The 18,387-nt window shown below is 37.8% G+C and overlaps 1 protein-coding gene across 16 annotated transcripts in view; it reads left to right on the top strand.

Moving 5' to 3' along the window:
• SYNJ1 (synaptojanin 1) overlaps positions 1–17,362 on the top strand; it is a 98,610-nt gene extending 81,248 nt beyond the window's left edge. For 4 of the 16 annotated variants that reach the window (XM_054542758.2, XM_063720807.1, XM_024239494.3 and 1 more), the window contains 5 exons: positions 316–459; positions 4,157–4,227; positions 6,308–6,416; positions 6,960–7,195; positions 14,299–17,362. In XM_054542758.2, the coding sequence (XP_054398733.2) occupies positions 316–459; positions 4,157–4,227; positions 6,308–6,416; positions 6,960–7,195; positions 14,299–15,111 (1,373 nt within the window). In that variant the 3' untranslated portion in view covers positions 15,112–17,362. Of the gene's footprint in view, positions 1–315; positions 460–1,093; positions 1,133–2,662; positions 2,711–3,989; positions 4,029–4,156; positions 4,228–6,307; positions 6,417–6,959; positions 7,196–9,809; positions 11,246–14,298 lie in introns of those variants that run through there. The other 12 variants (XM_063720806.1, XM_063720805.1, XM_063720804.1 and 9 more) reach the window with 8 other exon arrangements.
• Positions 17,363–18,387: the final 1,025 nt, after the last annotated feature.

The raw sequence follows: 18,387 nt of genomic DNA, 5'->3' as shown, positions 1-18,387 counted from the left end.
ACCCATTAACTATTTGAGCTTTTTCTTCTCTCTACTGGCCAGACTACAAAATGGCTTAACTCAAACAATACTTTGTGCCATATCAATAGGGCCACTTAGTAAATTAGCTTTCAGCACCTGAGGCCTAGGTAAAAAGTCAGCACAGAGGTAGCATTATTGCTGCCATGGTACCAGAGGGCAGTTTAATAGTAGACTGCCCTTTCTTTACACCATTGTGCACATTTTATAGAACATTACACATATATATGAAGGACTGTTCCCTTCTGTCAACAGCTACTTGGAACCTAATCTTCTTACCTTCTGTGCGCTTTTTAGGTTCTCCTATTGACGCGCAGCCAGCAACGCCGCTGCCGCAGAAAGACCCCGCCCAGCCCTTGGAGCCCAAGCGGCCGCCGCCGCCCCGCCCGGTCGCCCCTCCCACACGCCCGGCTCCCCCACAGAGACCTCCTCCGCCTTCAGGTGACAACCTTCTATTTCCATTTCTGCTAGATGTAAAATTCTTCACTCTATTTTAAAATGTTTTGCATGTTTTCCAATCTCTAGCTTCTGGATTTTACTGTTTTTTCTATCATTATTGCTATTTCTTAGCTTTTCTCTGAAGAACATGGTAGGCGCAACAGACAAGGTACAGTGTTTGCAGAGTAGATTCCTCTAAGGTGTTTTCACAGCTGCCTTTAGCTGCCTTCTCACCAGCCAACCAGACAGGTTTATTTTGTTTTTGCTGATTTGATCTAGTTAGGCATGTAAACTGTTCTTAGGTTAAATTAGGTTTATTTTTTTTCAAAATCCTCACTTCTGGGTGATTTATAAGCATAAAATAATTAAAATGTACTAATTTCTGTAAAATGTATAATAAAACTGGAGAGCATACGTATTAATGTACAATTGTATATATTTGTTTAATGTTCTTTTAAATATAGTGCTGTTACTTCAATTATAAGCATATGCATTGAATAATAGTTTTTGTAGTGCCTAGATAATATGTAATTCCTGCATGATACTTGACATCACGGATACTATAGCAATCTTTGACATTTCACTCTGTATTTAATGTCATTTCCTTTCTGCTGCCTATTTTCTTATGAACTATAAGGGGCTAGGAGTCCTGCACCCACTAGAAAGGAATTTGGAGGTAACCATTTACATTTGTTAGCATGTGTGAATCGTGGTTCATTAATGTTATGGAGCTTGATCCCTACAGCTGAAAGACATTTGAGGTTTGTTTGATAAAAGTCAAAATGAATGACATTCTAGTTTAAAACTAATCCACAAATAAAACTAATAAAGGCTTTCATTTCCCAGGTAGGCTGGGATTGTTCATCAGGCCTAATAATTTTTTTTTTACTAAATGTGGTCGATTCATTTACAAAGATTTAATACCCAAAAGTTATATTAATTTTAAAAGTCATTCAGGTACAGTAAATACAGAACATTTCCCAAGTATCTGATTAGTGATACATTTATTTTCTAGTGGAAAAGCTTGTGGATTAGCAAAGAACTGTATGATTTTCTTCTCCTTTCTTCATAAGGAAATTTTTATTCACAATGGGTTACCTTTTGTTTGAAGTATAGTTTATTTGGTTTACATGAAAACTCACAGAGCTCAGTTGGAGTTATACATTTGACAAGTTTATTTAATCTAATTCTCAAGAAAAGATGAGATGAGTTTTCACAATTCCTCAGAAGAACTTTTACAAATCCAGTGTTACTAAGGCTCACTGTGCATGTGTAGCCTGGTCTGTTTCTATTGTAGCTTGCCTAGTGACATGGCTGAGCAATTCAGGTCTTTCTACAGACTGCCTTTGCCTGTGTGTAGATCTTAATGACTGCGTGTGATAAGAATAGCTAAATTATTTCAGCATTACGGCTTCTGCTGAATACAGCTAAGTGATCATTTTTCCATTGACCTACAGAAAACATTTAATTTTTCCCTTTTCAAGCTCCTGCTTTTATAGAAAACATTTAATTTTTCCCTTTTCAAGCTCCTGCTTTTATTTAAATTTCCATGATAATTTTTGCTTATCATCTGTTTTAATTAGGAAAACATCCTGTAGAAAATAAATTTAAAATGAATCTGTCAAAAGTTATATTAGCAATCCAGTGAATTACAGTGAAATCTGTCTTAATTTTAAAAATTGCTCCCCTTCATAATTCTTTTGTAAGTAGTGTTTGCAACATGTTTCTTCATCCTATAAACAATAATTCCTTTACGTCATTATAGTACATTAGAGTTTTTAAAATGAATGCATCAAAAATTAACTTCAAAAGACTTACATGGTCTCATAGAAATTGATGATTTCTTTCCTTTTGAGTATCAAATATCAGAGTTTTTACTTGCTCTGGATATAAGGAGTAAGATGATTTTTAAAGCAAAGGGCTTCATTAAACATATTTTTAAATTCCCTACTGGTAGTAATTGCATACATAAAAAGAAAACTGTCATCCTGTTTCTACTCTTCTGTTTGAGTAAAGGGAGGATTCAGATTTGGGCCAAGCATCTAAAGTGACTTTGGTTTGTATTGATACCTTTGAAGAAATTTAAAGCAATAAAAGAGCCTTTTTGCAAAAGTGAGTTTACTATGGAAATTGTCTTGTGTGCCTGCCTTTCATTCTGTGCTGTGGGCCCTGAACAATATATAGTTTCTGTTCTTTCTCTGAAAAGGTATTGGAGCCCCTCCCAGTCCTGGGGTAGCTAGGAGAGAGATGGAAGGTAACAAGACTCTTGCATTATAGAAGTGGTTCTCTCATTTTATTTCTCAGTGTCAGCGCCCCACCTCCCCACCCCCCAGTGTTTACAGGCATACTAAATCTTTTCTTGGTCCAGCTGTAAACTTCTCTTTCCCCTCCTTATGTATACCTTGTATTTTTTCCTCTCTTCATTCTATGTCACCTATAGTTTCTAATGGATATCCATTTAATTTCCCTGAGATCCTTAATGTTGTTTGTACTCTGTTTCATATATAGTTTATATATGCCCAGGTTGTGAAATTACTGTTTAAGAATGTCTTCAAAATTATTTTCAGAATAAGTAAAATATTTAGAAATGTACTTTACTAATCTGAAGTTTTAAAAATTAAGGATTATAATTAAACCCTATTAATTCAGATCCAAGAATATAATATTTTGTAGTTGATTTCAGATAACATAGCTATTTTATAGATTAGCACTGAGCCAGATTTGTTTAAAAGACCTTTAAGACTAGAGGCCATTTGTTATGATTTTAGTTATTAAAAGGCTGATGTATTTCTTATAACAATTGTACTTGAATTTATTTACAAAAAGGAGAGTTTATCTAAGATGCTGCCCTTGATAGTCACTTCTACTCCTTTTGGCTCCAAGAGTAATTTGTTTCATTTTATCCTTCAGCTACCTTTCTAATGAGTGTGAACATATTTTTAACACTGTCTTCCATAAGGCAGATATTTGGTAATAACATATGCCTGTCTTCTGTCTTCATGATGCGATTTTGTTATAGAAATCCAAAAGATCTCATCATAAGATAACCTTATCCACAATGACATCTACAGCGTGAAGCCCTAAGGTAGTGCTACTAGGAGCCTCTTGTGTAATTTGACAAATGCAGTCCTGTCTGTTGCTCAGAAGCCACTTGTCTGCCAGACTCTAAGGGGCAGCAGTGCCGCATCTAGTGGCCATTCACACAGCTGACTGTATGTTTTCAAGGTTCACAAGAGAGAGCTCTATGGGGAATGCCACCCTAAAAGTGGTCCCATGAGTGAGGTATCAAACTAAAGTTACCACTTGTCTCCCATAAAGGTCTCTCTAAATATTGTAATTTTTCTCTCTTTTGGAGTACTTCATTCAGGACTGATAATACCCTTCATCATTATACAAAGCAAAGTGCTTTGTTTTGTTACCATCTCATGCCCCCATTTCTGCTGGTAATGAAGCAGAACAGCAAGCTGATGTTATGCAATATTGCTTAATTGTTAACTTACAACTAATTTTTTTTTTCCCTTCTTGCTTCAAAGCACCCAAAAGCCCTGGAACAACACGGAAAGATAATATAGGTAAAAACACTTGAATGTAGCTATTCACCCTTAAAACTGGACCATGAAATAGACACTTGGAATATAAGTACATGGTTTCTTTTTTATTTTTTTAAACTTAAATATATGATATGATGTCTTTGTTCCAGGACGCAGTCAGCCTTCACCTCAAGCAGGACTTGCAGGCCCAGGACCTGCTGGATACAGTACAGCCAGACCGGTAGGTAAAACCTCGCCTGGGGCCAAGGGGTCTCGGTTCTAAGTCCTGTTTACTACTAGTCAGTTTTGTTACCTTGGAGAAATCATGTGACCCTTCAAGGCCTCAATTTCCTCAACTCTAAAATGAGGGAATTGCGCTTGATGATCTTCCGACTCTAACATTATTTTAACATACTCTTCAAAAATAACAAACTTCATTATTTGGATAAAAGTGATACACTTAAAACAATTATGGTCACTAAATAAATATCTTAAGAGTCTCAGTATATGAGGAAATGATGGATTTGGGCAGCTTTTTATCATTTTACCTGAGTAATTAATGAAGATATAAAGTAATCCTTCATTAAAAAGGATTTTAATTACATTTCAGAAAAAAAATGATAAATTCAGTATAATAAAACTGGTTCTAAAGGTTTTTTTTCTCTTTTTGGTTTTTTTCTTGATCAGGTTCATCATATTCCATAAAGGTATTAGAAATAGGAGAGTAGATGTTGTTACGGGATTTTTCCCTACCTGATGAATGTATCTTTTCTATATGTTTATATGTTCTCAGAACACGTAGGTTTTTTATTATTTGAAAACTTTCTCTGGACTATAACAGGTAATCAAGAACAGAGAGAAAGAGCAAATAGAAACCAGTAATCAGTGACTTAGGCTAGTCCACTAGAAGCTGGGACTACTGAGAGGCCCATATCTGAAGAGTAGGAAACTGAGAGCTGTTACTGTACCTAGAAATTAAGATTATTAAGATTGTGAGAACTGAAGAAACCACTTACTGTGAAGATAGAAGTTTTTTGTCTTTTCTGTTGTAGCTGTCCACTTAACAATCTGAAGGTTCTTTTTTATATGTAATTATTACTCCTCAAATATTTATCCTCCTTTTTTCAAAAAAAGGGAAATTTGCCATTCACTGATTCCATTACCACATTTGGCACAAGAACTTTCTTTATTCTGTTGAATACCATAAGTATAGGAAAAGAAAGTCAGGATTTTTGTGAGTTTAAAAGTTCATATTTTGCTTAAAATAAATATTGTTAGCTTAGATCCTTCAGCAAACATATGAAAATTCGGAATATTGAGTTAGTCATTCAAAAGTTGTACTTCTGTGTTTAAAAAATATATATATGGCTGGGTGGCAGTGGCATGCACCTGTAGTCCCAGCTACTCAGGGGAGTACAATGGAAAGATCGCTTGAACCCAGGAGTCCAAGTCTAGCTGGAGCAACATAGCAAGACCCCATCTCTTAAAAAACAAATCTTGACCAGGTACGGTGGCTCACGCCCGTGGTCCCAGCACTTTGGGAGGCCAAGGCGTGTGGATCACGATGTCAGGAGATTGAGACCATCCTGGCCAACATGGTGAAACCCCATCTCTACTAAAAATACAAAAAATTAGCCGGGTGTGGTGGCGGGTGCCTGTAGTCCCAGCTACTCAGGAGGCTGAGGCAGGAAAATGGCCAGAACCCAGGAGGTGGAGGTTGCAGTGAGCAGAGATTGTGCCACTGCACTCCCATCTGGCCACAGAGTGAGACTCCATCTCAAAAAAAAACCAAAAGAAAACAAATCTCAGGGTGTTTTTTTCCCCAGAGTCTCCTAGTTGCTCAGGTATATATATCTCTCTATCTCCTGGTATATTTTAAAATCATCCCAGTTTTTCCCCATGAAGACGGCATTGCACATGGTTAAGAACCCTAGCCCTGCAGCTAGTCAGACCTGAGTTCGGATCCTGGCTCTGCTTTCTGTGTGGCTTTGGGCAAGTTGTATATATTTCTTCATCTTAATTTAAAATAGAGATGATAAAATAATACCTACTTCTGAGGGATATTTTGAAGATGAAATGGAAATGCCTGTACAGTACGTAATTAACATAATGTCTGGCACATAGTAAATAGTCAGAAGTAAACAGGAAGATTTTAAAATTCATCATTATAATGGCTTCAAGTAGAGAGCACTTAAAATGACAAATGAGGGACTAATACCATCATAGAAGAAAGTAAATGAGATGCAAAAGCAAATGTTTTCACAGAATTTTACCTGTGGAAGGTAAGTAAATGTCTCATGTGTTATGTTTCCTATCTGTAGACGATTCCTCCTCGTGCTGGAGTTATCAGTGCCCCACAGAGCTACGCGCGGGCATCTGCTGGAAGACTGACTCCTGAAAGCCAAAGCAAAACATCAGAAACGTCGAAAGGTAGATCCTCTTTGGGAGGCTGAGGCAGGAGGATCACTTGAGTCCAGAAATTTGAGACCAGCTTGGGCAACATAGTGAGACCCGCCTGTAAAAAAATTAAAAACTCTTAACATTAGCCAGGGGTGATGGCACATGCCTGTGGTCCCAGCTACTCGGGCGGCTAAGGTGGAAGGATCACTTGAGCCCGGGAGGTTGAGACTGTGGTAAGCCGTGATCACGCCACTGCACTCCAGCCTGGGCAAAAGAACAAGACCCTGTCTCAAAAATCAAAAATTTTTAAAAATTGAAAGAAAAGAAAGGTAGATACTATATTAGAAATACTCTACTGGGTTTGTTGTATATTTTTCTCTTTTTCCTTCTGTCATCTCCCACCTTCTACAACATATTCAAATAGATATATCCTTCCTTCATTATGCCACAAGAAATTAGGCTACTTATTGGGGGAAGAAATAACTAGAATGTTCTCCTAACATTTCACTAACGAAGGAAAAAAACGTGGTTTTCTAGAATACACCTAACATCTGACAACCACTGGTTTTTTAGGTTCAACTTTCCTTCCTGAACCACTGAAGCCTCAGGCTGCTTTTCCTCCGCAGTCTTCTTTGCCCCCGCCATCTTCTTTGCCCCCGCCTGCTCAAAGGTTGCAAGAGCCTCTTGTCCCTGTGGCAGCACCTATGCCTCAGTCTGGCCCCCAGCCAAATTTGGAAACCCCACCACAACCACCACCTCGAAGCAGGTCATCCCATAGCTTGCCTTCAGAAGCTTCCTCACAACCGCAAGTAAGTCTCATTTGTTACACAAAATATTATCTTTGATGCATATGATTTAGTCTTTGAACATACCTATTTTAATTATTGCCTGTTATAAGAAGTAAAAATAAATACGAGTTTTAATTTTCTTTTTATATTTTGTTATTACACATATATATGTGTATATATGTATGTTTGGGTTTTTTGTTGTTGTTGTTGTTGTTTGTTTGTTTTTTCCTTTTTAAGACAAACTCTTGCTCTGTCTCCCAGGCTGGAGTGAAGTGGCATGATCTCCGCTCACTGCAACCTCCACCTCCCGGGTTCAAGCAATTCTCCTGCCTCAGCCTCCTGAGTAGCTGGGATTACAGGTGCCTGCCACCATGCCCGGCTAATTTTTATATTTTTGGTAGAGACAGGGTTTCACCATGTTAGCCAGGCTGGTCTTGAACTCCTGACCTCAGGCAATCTGCCCACCTCGGCCTCCCAAAGTGCTGGGATTACAGGCGTGAGCCACCATGCCCAGCCTACTCTGAATTTTCAAAGTGATCTTTCCTTAAAGTATCTCATTGAACTCTTTTGAAAAAACTGTGAGATGAGTGAACCCTAACACTTTGGAAGGCTGAGGTGGGCAGATCCCTTGAGCCTGAGAGTTCAAGACCAGCCTGGGCAACATAGTGAAACCTTGTCTCTACAAATTAAAGAACTATCCAGGTGTTGTGCCATGCACCTGTGGTCCTGGCTACTTGGGAGGCTGAGGTGGGAGGATTACTTGAGCCCAAGAGGTCAAGGCTGCAGTGAGCCATGATCCCTCCACTGCATTCCAGCCTGGTGACACAGTGAGACCCTGTACCTCCAAAAATAATAATAAATAAATAAAAAGTCTTCTTTTACACTTTGGAAAGATCTGAAATACAGAAATAATACGTATTGGCAATGTCCCTTAAGCACATTTATAAGTAATAGTTTACATTTATTTTTACAGATATATAGGTATGTCCAGCTAGTTGGCAGAAGTGAGCAGTTTCTTAAGTGTCTACAGGGTGAAAACAGATGTTAAAGTAAATATGATTCAATACAATGTGAAAAAAGTTAGCAGTTAGCATTTATTAAGTCACATTTGTAAAAGTTGAAGGATATATAATACAGAAAAATAAATGTTCCCTTAAGCTGGTTAATACCAAAAAGAATTCTATATTTTTTTAGTTTAGAAAATTGAGGATGAAGTCTGGGAGCGGTGGCTCATGCCTGTAATCCTAGCACTTTGGGAGGCCATGGCGGGTGGATCGCCTGAGGTCAGGAATTCAAGACCAGCCTGACCAATATGGTGAAACCCTGTCTCTACTAAAAATACAAAAATTACCCAGGTGTGGTCGTGTGCGCCTGTAGTCCCAGCTACTCAGGAGGCTGAGACAGGAGAATTGCTTGAACCCGGGAGGTGGAGGTTGCAGTGAACTGAGATCGCACCACTGCACTCCAGCCTGGGTGACAGAGTGAGACTCCATCTCAAAAAAAAAAAAAAGAAAAATTGAGGATGGTGAAAATATATAATAATGGTAGAACTCCTTCAAATAATGAATTTTTTTTCTGCTAATCCATTTTTAGTGAATCGTGAATTTTTCTTATTTTCTTGTATACTATGTTGTAGTTTTTAAAATGTAATTGAAGGGCAAAAAGCTTTTTCAACTAGCCACTCTGAGCTTTCTAGGACTGTTTTAGGGCATCCATCTCATTGTAGATGCGTGCCATAATTACTAAAACTCTGATGGTTTAAGTGTCCTTAGACCAATACGAAAGTAGATAAACTACTCTGAAAAACTTCCGGAAGTGCAAACTGTCAGCTGAGTTTGTAGTTATCATTATAAAATCATTCTAAGACACATATCATTTTCTCAGAAAACTTTCCATTGTTTTGATTTATGTTTTTCATTGAAGTGAGTATAGCGATTTGGTGGCCGACGGCACATGCTTTGTGTGTGCCCCCTTAGATTGTGTTCTTGAATCTCATGGTTGTCAGTTCATCAAAAAGACAAAGATATTTGTTTCAAATCCTGAAGTATCTTTTTGCCTCAGTCATTGATATCAAACTCCTTAATATTAGATACACAGAGACACTTTTCTTTCTTGGAGGGTGGGGTCTTGTTTACATGCAGAGTGTCATTGTGAGGGATCACAAAGTGGTTACAGTTTCCTCCAGGGAGTGCCCAATGCTGGGGGCCAGGAGGGAGGTGAGGAGGAGTCTTTTTATCTTTTTGTACCTTTTGAATGTTGAACCATAAAATAATGCCTATTTTAAAAATAATAAAAATTTTTTTAAATTATTGGAAGTAGCTGTAAGTTGAAAAATTTACAAGATTTTCAAACCTGATGGTGAGATTTTTAAATATGACAAGTTTGATACTTTGTAATGACATGGAATAGTTTTAGAATTGAACATTTGTAATTTTCACAAGTCTTTACTTATCCTGTTCCAAATCTACAAGGTATTTAAAACATAACGTACATGACCCAGTTTTACTTTTTATTATTTATCCTTTGACTTTATAATTTTGTATAGAAGAGATTCGTTTAATTCGAGTGATTATATAACATGTCATACATCCTTTACAAAGTATAAAAAATCCTCACTTATCTATCTGACTTCCAGCATCTTAGTCATCTTTATCAGCTGAGAGCCAGAAATAAGGAAATGCAACTGGAAGTAAAGGAACCGAACTCACTGCTGTACTGTTACTGTGAGACCTGGTAGAAAAATCGCAGCATTCTAGACCCATTTAATGGAGGATACAGCAACTTTGTACCTCTCAGTATAAACCTATTCCTGATCTATCCACTGCCAGAGCTGATACATAAAACTCTGAGTGTTAAATAAGAGTCTCATGTTTACTAGACAGGGAATTCTAAAGTACTTAATATATTTCAGGGTAATGTCTCTGAATTGTCAAAATTAGTTTTGCTGTTTAGTAATAGGTTTAGATATTGGAGATTTACCTCAAAACTGTTGCTTGAGGATACCAGATTTTAAAAAATAATGGTATATTATAGAGGGATTATTATTTCATTTTTAAACAAAGGTAAATTCCAAATTTCTTGTAAGGTACAAGTTTCTTGTACCTTCCAACTAATACATTATGAAGTAAATTAATGATATTAAGAGTATCATCCTTCAGAAAATTTGAGTAAGATAAAACAAGCTAGATCCTGACCATTTTGTTAAAATGAGTACTAATTTTCAGTGGGGTAGTCTTTTTGCAAAATAGTATGTACCAAAAATGGTACCATTTTGTACCATTACATTGCCATTTTCTCTAATAATGACATCCCTAGGCTATCCTAAGGCTGTGTCTTAGTCTGCTTGGGTTGACATACGAAATACCATAGACTGGGTGGCTTACACAACAGAAATTTATTTTCTCACAGTTTTGGAGGCTGGAAGTCCGAGATTGGGGTGCCAGCATGGTTGAGTTCTGGTGAGGGCACTCTTTGTGGTGTGCTGACAGCCACCTTCTCACTGTGTGTTCACACAGCCTCATTGCATGTGGTGCCTGGAATGAGAGCATGCACACACCCTTGCACAAGCTCTCTGGTGTCTCTTCTCATAAGGACACTAATCCCATCATGGGGTCCCACCTTCATGACCTCATCTAACTCTAATTACCTCCCAGTGGCCCCACCTCCAAATACCATCACAGGGGCTTATGGAATCAACATGAATTTGGGAGGGGAGAGCACACAAATATTCAGTCCAAAACAGGTTGCTTAAAATATTTTAGAACTCTGAAATCATTTGGAGTATTATTTTTGGAATAACAAAACTGAACTGGTTAGTAATCAACCTCAGACAAAACTAAAGTCTGGACCCTAATTCAACAAAATTATAAAAGGAATTGGAATTGTCTTTTGAATTTATGTTACAACCTGCAAATGTTGCTGCTCTTGGATTCTGTATGTAACTTAGAACAGAAAGTATTTTGTTGACTGAATCGTTAGGGTTGCTGGTTGATCTCGGATTGTCCTCCTAACTCTTTCCTTTGATGTCTGTTTCCTTTCTCAAAGCAGGAGCAACCATCAGGGTAACAGGTATCTGACAATTTATCAATCTTACATGTGTTCTCATTCGTCTCAGCACATTAGATGTATGAATCTCTGCTTCATACATCTAAAGTTTCACCCATTTTTAAAACCACCTGTCTCCATTAATAAATTCTATCATACCATAAAACCTGCTTTTTCTTTTTCTTAGTATTTTGGATTTTAGGAACCATGTAGTTGTTCTTGCTAATGCTTTACCACTTTTTGCTTCATTTTTTAATGAAAATTAACAAAACTAAAAAGTGTAACTTCAAGAAAGTAAGATTTAGGTATATGAAGGCCTTTTTGGCAAAACCAGATTGGTTCTTGGTTTTAACAATGGTGTTTATGTAATTACATAAACATAAAATTCAGTATGTTTTTTTAGGAAAAAATATTTGGGGGAAATATTTTTTCAAATAGTTTTAGTAGCAAGATTGTTATTGGTAAGGAAGAATTGATGGTTTAGAAAGATTAAAGTTACCAGTATAACAAGATTATTTAAAGGTCCTTCCAACACCTTTCTCTGTAAAAGTAGCACCAATTTTAATATTGTCATCACAAATTCTGCTTAGATTACAAATTAATTCTAATGTGATGAATGGTGATGTGGTTGTCATTGTAATTTCAAGTCTGGGAAGAATGATCCTGATTCTATCAAATTAACTTATTTTGAAATAAAAATTTTCTTATATATGAAAATAAAGGTATTTAAATGTATAGCACTTATGAAGCAGGTGACTTCTATTCTAAGCTGGCAGAGCACAAAATTCTCCTTTCCTATAATGTCTGTTTTGCATACGGTTCTATCTGCCATAGGAGAATTTTGTCTCAGACACAAGTATTTCCATTTTATATTAACTATAAATAGTCCAGAGATTTTTGGTAATATAGAGTTAATTTTATAATATCTATATAAATTTCTTTTTAAGTACATTTCCACATATAGGTCTACTTACCTAAGACATTTAGAATGCAGTTTAAAGTCTGTGACATGTTTTCTCTTTAATTTTGTACAAATTTATCACACTAAGTTTGAAGAAAAATATACTGTTTCAACCAATTATAAAGCATATTCTAGGATAGCTGAATAAAACAGATACTTGAAAGTTATTCACTTAAGTCATCCATTTCCTTTTACAAGTGAACATCCTTCCTTATTCTTAAGCAGTAACTAAGTGTTTCATAATATGCAGTTACATTTTATTGAGACTGCTGCTGTTTTTTTCCAATATATTTCATGAAAGTATAGTGATGTTGCTTTAACAACTATCCAAATTCCTTTTGGGCAGTGCTCATTTTATTACATTGCCAGTCTTGAACTGAATTTTTTTTTGCCCTATTGTATCCAACCCTGAAATTTTCTTAAGTTAGCATAAGTGTCCAAGTCATCTACCCTAGTTTTAAGAATTATATACATTTTTTTCAAAATTAATAATGTATGCCTGATAAGCTAATTTGCTTATGAGGCCAGAAACATAGTTCTTTTCCTTCATCTGATCATTTGTCTTTGCTCAGTCCCTTGGCTGTGCTCCACTCCAACCACCTTCTTTATGGAGTAGGGACCAAGGGATTTAGGGCAAGAGTGAAGGAATTCCAAGCACTCTTTCTACTGATAACAGTTCACAGCCAACTCTGTCACATAGAAGGGACCAGGCACCACTCTAGGCACAACTTCATTGTGGTTGTAGACTTCATAAACCAAATAGAAAATGGAACTTTTTTTCCTCTGGTTTTAAGCAATGGTTGCATTTGGTTACTAACAGTGTATCTGTTTTGGAATATTTTTACAAGACAGGAGGGTCAATTTTTTTACGGAAAGTTGCCACATTACTCAGTTTTTGTTTTTTGAGACGGAGTTTTGCTCTTGCCCAAGCTGGAGTGCAGTGGTGCGATCTCAGCTCCCTGCAACCTCTGCCTCCCAGGTTCAAGCAATTCTCCTGCCTCAGCCTCCTGAGTAGCTGGGATTATAGGCACGCACCACCATGCCCAGCTAATTTTTTGTATTTTTAGTAGAGACAGGTTTCATCATGTTGGCCAGGCTGGTCTGGAACTCCTGACCTCAGGTGATCCACCTGCCTCAGCCTCACGAAGTGCAGGGATTACAGGCATGAGCCACTGCGCCCAGCCTCACGTTACTCAGTTTATTCAACAAAGGAGAACTTACATTAAAAATCAGCAGTGCTGGGCGTGGTGGCTCACGCCTGTAATCCTGACACTTTGGGAGGCTGAGGTGGGCAGATTGTCTGCGCTCAGGAGTTTGAGACCAGCCTGGGCAACATAGTGAAACCCCATCTGTACTAAAATACAAAAAATTAGCTGGACCTGGTGACACACACCTGTAGTCCCAGCTACTCAGAGGCTGAGGCACAAGAATCACTTGAACCCAGGAGGTGGAGGTTGCAGTGAGCCAAAATTGTGCCATTGCACTCCAGCCTGGGTGACAGCACAAGACTCGGTCTCCAAAAAAAAAAAAGGGGGGGGGGGTGCGCAAAGAACTCTCAAAATTTATTTTTCCAAGTAGAAGAGGGAAAGATGGAGTCTTCATCTTAGGAATAAAATATGCTAATAGAATTAATTTTATCTATAAAATCGAATTTCCATAGTAACATTACTTTTAGAAAACATACTTAAAAGAACAGTGAAACCACATCATCATCATAGATGGGTGTTAGAATTTTATTTTTATAGATTTAGCATAAGTTATAAGTATGGATTTCTTAAGTTCATGCTGAAATGTGATAGAACTGGACATGAACAAATTTGTTAATTCTGTACAATTCTCCTTCTTACCATTTCAAAACTTGCATGAATGAAATAAGCTCTATTTGATTTTGAGGGATTTAAAAATGGATTTAATTAGAAAGGATTTATTTAGAAAGAAGTTTTTAAAGATTGTAGCTGTTTCATCTTATTTAAACCACCAGAGTAACTACACAAAGCTACTTTTTAGTTTTAAATTTATATGCTTGCCTCTAAAAAGGGAAGAATAATTGAGACAGGAAGAATAGGGGGTATTAAGAGTAAATATAGACTGATTTTTCAGTGCTCCCTTTCTTTTGCAGGTAAAAACAAATGGAATCTCTGATGGCAAACGAGAATCACCATTAAAGATTGACCCATTTGAAGATCTGTCATTTAATCTGCTTGCTGTATCAAAGGCTCAGCTATCTGTTCAAACGTCACCTGTTCCAACCCCAGACCCAAAGAGGTTGATCCAGTTGCCTTCTGCAACGCGAAGTAATGTTAATACTTTGAGTTCTGTAAGTTGCATGCCAACAATGCCTCCAATTCCAGCTCGGAGTCAATCCCAGGAAAATATGCGAAGTTCTCCAAACCTATTTATTACTGGCTTGACCAGGACAAATCCTTTCAGTGACAGGACTGCTGCTCCTGGAAACCCATTTAGAGCCGAGTCTCAAGAATCAGAGCCAACTTCATGGTTCTCCAAAGAAGAGCCCGTTACTATCAGTCCTTTCCCTTCTCTGCAGCCTCTTGGTCATAACAAAAGCAAGGCTTCATCTTCACTTGATGACTTTAAGGACAGTTTTGATCTACAGGGCCGGTCTACATTAAAAATCAGCAACCCGAAAGGGTGGGTAACCTTCGAGGAAGAAGAGGATTTTGGTGTGAAAGGGAAGTCAAAGTCAGCTTGCTCAGACTTACTGGGTAATCAGCCAAGTTCATTTTCCGGCTCCAACCTGACATTGAATGACGACTGGAATAAAGGTACAAATGTCTCTTTCTGTGTGTTGCCATCAAGAAGACCTCCTCCACCTCCTGTCCCTCTGCTCCCACCCGGCACCAGCCCTCCAGTAGATCCTTTCACAACCTTGGCCTCTAAGGCTTCACCCACACTGGACTTTACGGAAAGATAACGCCATGCAATAGAAGACAGTGGGTATTTGCTTTTGGCAGGATAGAGCCAAGAGAATTGGGCATTAGTATTTCATTATGTGCAATAAGTCATTGTAAGTGCACTGATATCTTCACAAAACACCACTATTTGATGTGTACAGAGTTGGACTATGTGTATATTGGAAATAAGGAAAAACCCTTCTCATTGTTAACTGGAGTTTTGATGTATTTCTCTTTGGATGAATAGGAGACAGTAGTAGCCATAAAAAGTGCTTAAAACTACTTTAGAAAACCGTCCTTATTCAGAAACTTTTTGGTCAGTCTTCTGAAGAATCTCAAAAAGCCCACCCAACTTTCAGCTGACATTTCCACCAGCCCTCTCATACTTGTTAACAATTGGTATCTATGAGTATTTACCAAAGAGCTGCCAAGATTACAGTGAACAGAGTTTTGAAAGGCATTGCTTTAAAGGAAAAAAGTATAGGTATGTGTACATATAAATACATACAAACACATGTACTTCTATATACATTTACATATTTTTACAATTCATAGTTTAATTTCTAGGCTATAACTCAGACCAAATTATACCTAAAAGTTCCAACAAAGTCCCTTTTTCAGTATCACATTACCAAAAAGATGGCTGCAAATGTAATTTGGACCTTTCGTTAATTTTATTTTCAAAACTAGAATAATCTCACCACAGAATCAGAATTTTCTACCATTCCACACCCAACCCCTTCAAATACACACAACCTTGTTACTTTTCACTCCAGCACCTTCATACGCTTTTCTCCAGGAGGAGGTTCTTACAGCTGGAAACAGCCTATTTTGTGGTCATTGTCAAGTGGATGGATATTCTAGCGCTCCCAAAAAAGCACTATGGCCTTATATGCAGGGAAGGCACATACCACCAAGTTCAATGAGAAATATTAGAGCTAACCATACTCTCTTCTCTGCGTACGTTCAAATATATGTTGCCCATATCCCTCCCATGTTTTCTTTTTGCTGCTTTTGCTCTGAACTTTGCTTTTAGCAGGGAAAGCAGCCATCCCCTGAGTGCTTTGAATTGGGAATATACCCAGTGTATGTTCTCCCCCCTCTTACGAGGCTACATAACACATCTATGATGCTGCTTTAAGTTTTTAGAGGCTATACCTCAAAGTAGCTGCGGATTTTGTCTCCTGCACTGCCAATATGCAACTGATCCCGCATTTATTAATTTTTTGAAGAAGTACACAGAATTTTTACAGAATGTAGTATTTTGATATCGTTAAGTAAACCAATCAGAAAACTCCTTGAGCAATAGTTGTTTCTTTGTCAGTTTCAGTTACAATCATCTTTACCCATTAAGACTTACATTAACGTTCCTTTTATATAAAGAGTTGTATATGTCCACCTAAATTCCTATGTCCACACTTAACCTTTAAAGATGTACATTGAGGGAATATCAAAAAATAGCGTTCATGGCTACGAATATGTAGAATGTTAAAAGCACAGCAAACTGCACTGCACTTATGACATAAAGCAAATCTATTAGGAAAAAAAGCATTTTTCTAAATGCTCAAATGTTATCAAAATACTATATTTATAGAAGTAATCGTCTCTGTTAACAGCCAGGATTTGCTGTTAGAAATAACTCTTGTGAGTTTTATATTGTGCTTTTTGGAGGTTCTAATCATTTCAGCAGTAGTGTCTTTTAAACAGCAGTATTACTATAAGCAGTATGCTTCAAAATGTGAATTAACTTGTTGAAACTGTGGCTTTAACATCCATGTGACTAGTGTATATGGTATTTGCTCTCCATTAGCAAAATAATTCATTGTTAGGTAAACTTCACTAGTGCAAATTGCAGATCTGTGAGCAATGTTTCCTATTGGATATAAACTACTGTCTAAAATATACATATCAGCAGCCCAGCCTTTATCAGGAAAATTACACATGGCAAGTTGCTGAAAATGCACAAAGTTATGAAAGTTAAAGGTATGCTGCAAATAACTAGCCATTATTCTGTGTATTATTAAATATTTACTAGTTCTGTTAAAAGCAGAGCAGAAGTTAGACACTAAGGATCTCTTTGTGAACTGTCTGTTCTCTATATTAGATTGCCGTTTATATGTAAGAATTTTATTGCTTATGTGGCATACAATATTTATAACTATAAACTTTATAGAAGTACAGTATTAAAGTCAGTGGTACACAGACATTCTGTACATATCCTGTGAAACGTGCTGTCATATGAAATAAATATATCTGTCTTTACCATGCTGACTTCTTTGCTCGAAAGGGAAGAATTTTTCTCAGCCGTTTTCCTTGTACTTTACATACACGAGTTTGGTGACGTTCAAACAAAATAAGCTTAACCCTTATTGCCGAATCAGATATTTTAATTCAAGACCTTATTTTCATTTCTCCAGATAGTGCTTCCTCTAAAAATAAGAAGAAAGATTTTCCGAGATTACTGATCATTATTAAAAAGTCCGTGCCCAGCCTGGCCAACATGGTGAAACCCCGTCTCTACTAAAAATACGAAAAAAAAATTAGTCGGGCGTGGTGGTGCAGGCCTGTAATCCCAGCTACTGGGAAGGCTGAGGCAGGAGAATCGCTAGAACCTGGGAGGGAGAGGTTGCAGTGAGCCGAGATTGTGCCACTGCACTCCAGCCTGGGCGAGAAGAGTGAAACTCCGTTTCAAAAAAAAAAAAAAAAGTCCATGCGCTTATTGCATAAGAGAGGCCTTCACACAAAACATGCTGACTTGAAAATAATGCAAGAAATAGGAATGATTTTTCTTACCCAAAGCAGAAGGAACAACTGGGGGGCAAAGAGGAATTGGGACACAAATAACCAGTCAGAAAAAGGGACTGCCTAAAGAGACCCAAATTAAAAAGCCAGGGCCGGGCATGGTGGCTCACGCCTGTAATCCCAGCGCTTTGGGAGGCCGAGATGGGTGGATCATGAGGTCAGGCGTTCGAGACCAGCCTGACCAACATCCAACATGGTGAATCCCTGTCTCTACTAAAAATACAAAAATTAGCCAGGCATGGTGGCAGGCATCTGTAATCCCAGCTACTCAGGCGGCTGAGGCAGGAGAATAGCTTGAATTTGGGAGGCGGAGGTTGCAGTGAGCCGAGATCACGCCATTGCACTTCATCCTGGGGGACAGAGGGAGACTGTCTCAAAAAAAAAAAAAAGAGGCCAAGGCTAGGCAAGGTGCAATGGCTCATGCCTATACTCCCAGCATTTTGGGAGGCTAAGGCAGGAGGATTGATTGAGCCCAGGAGTTCGAGACCAACCTG

The sequence above is a fragment of the Pongo abelii genome, chromosome 22 (genome assembly GCF_028885655.2).
Source record: "Pongo abelii isolate AG06213 chromosome 22, NHGRI_mPonAbe1-v2.0_pri, whole genome shotgun sequence".
In the NCBI taxonomy this organism is placed as follows: domain Eukaryota; kingdom Metazoa; phylum Chordata; class Mammalia; order Primates; family Hominidae; genus Pongo; species Pongo abelii.
Note: the sequence above shows the minus strand (reverse complement) of the source record. Positions and strands in the feature narration are given on the sequence as shown.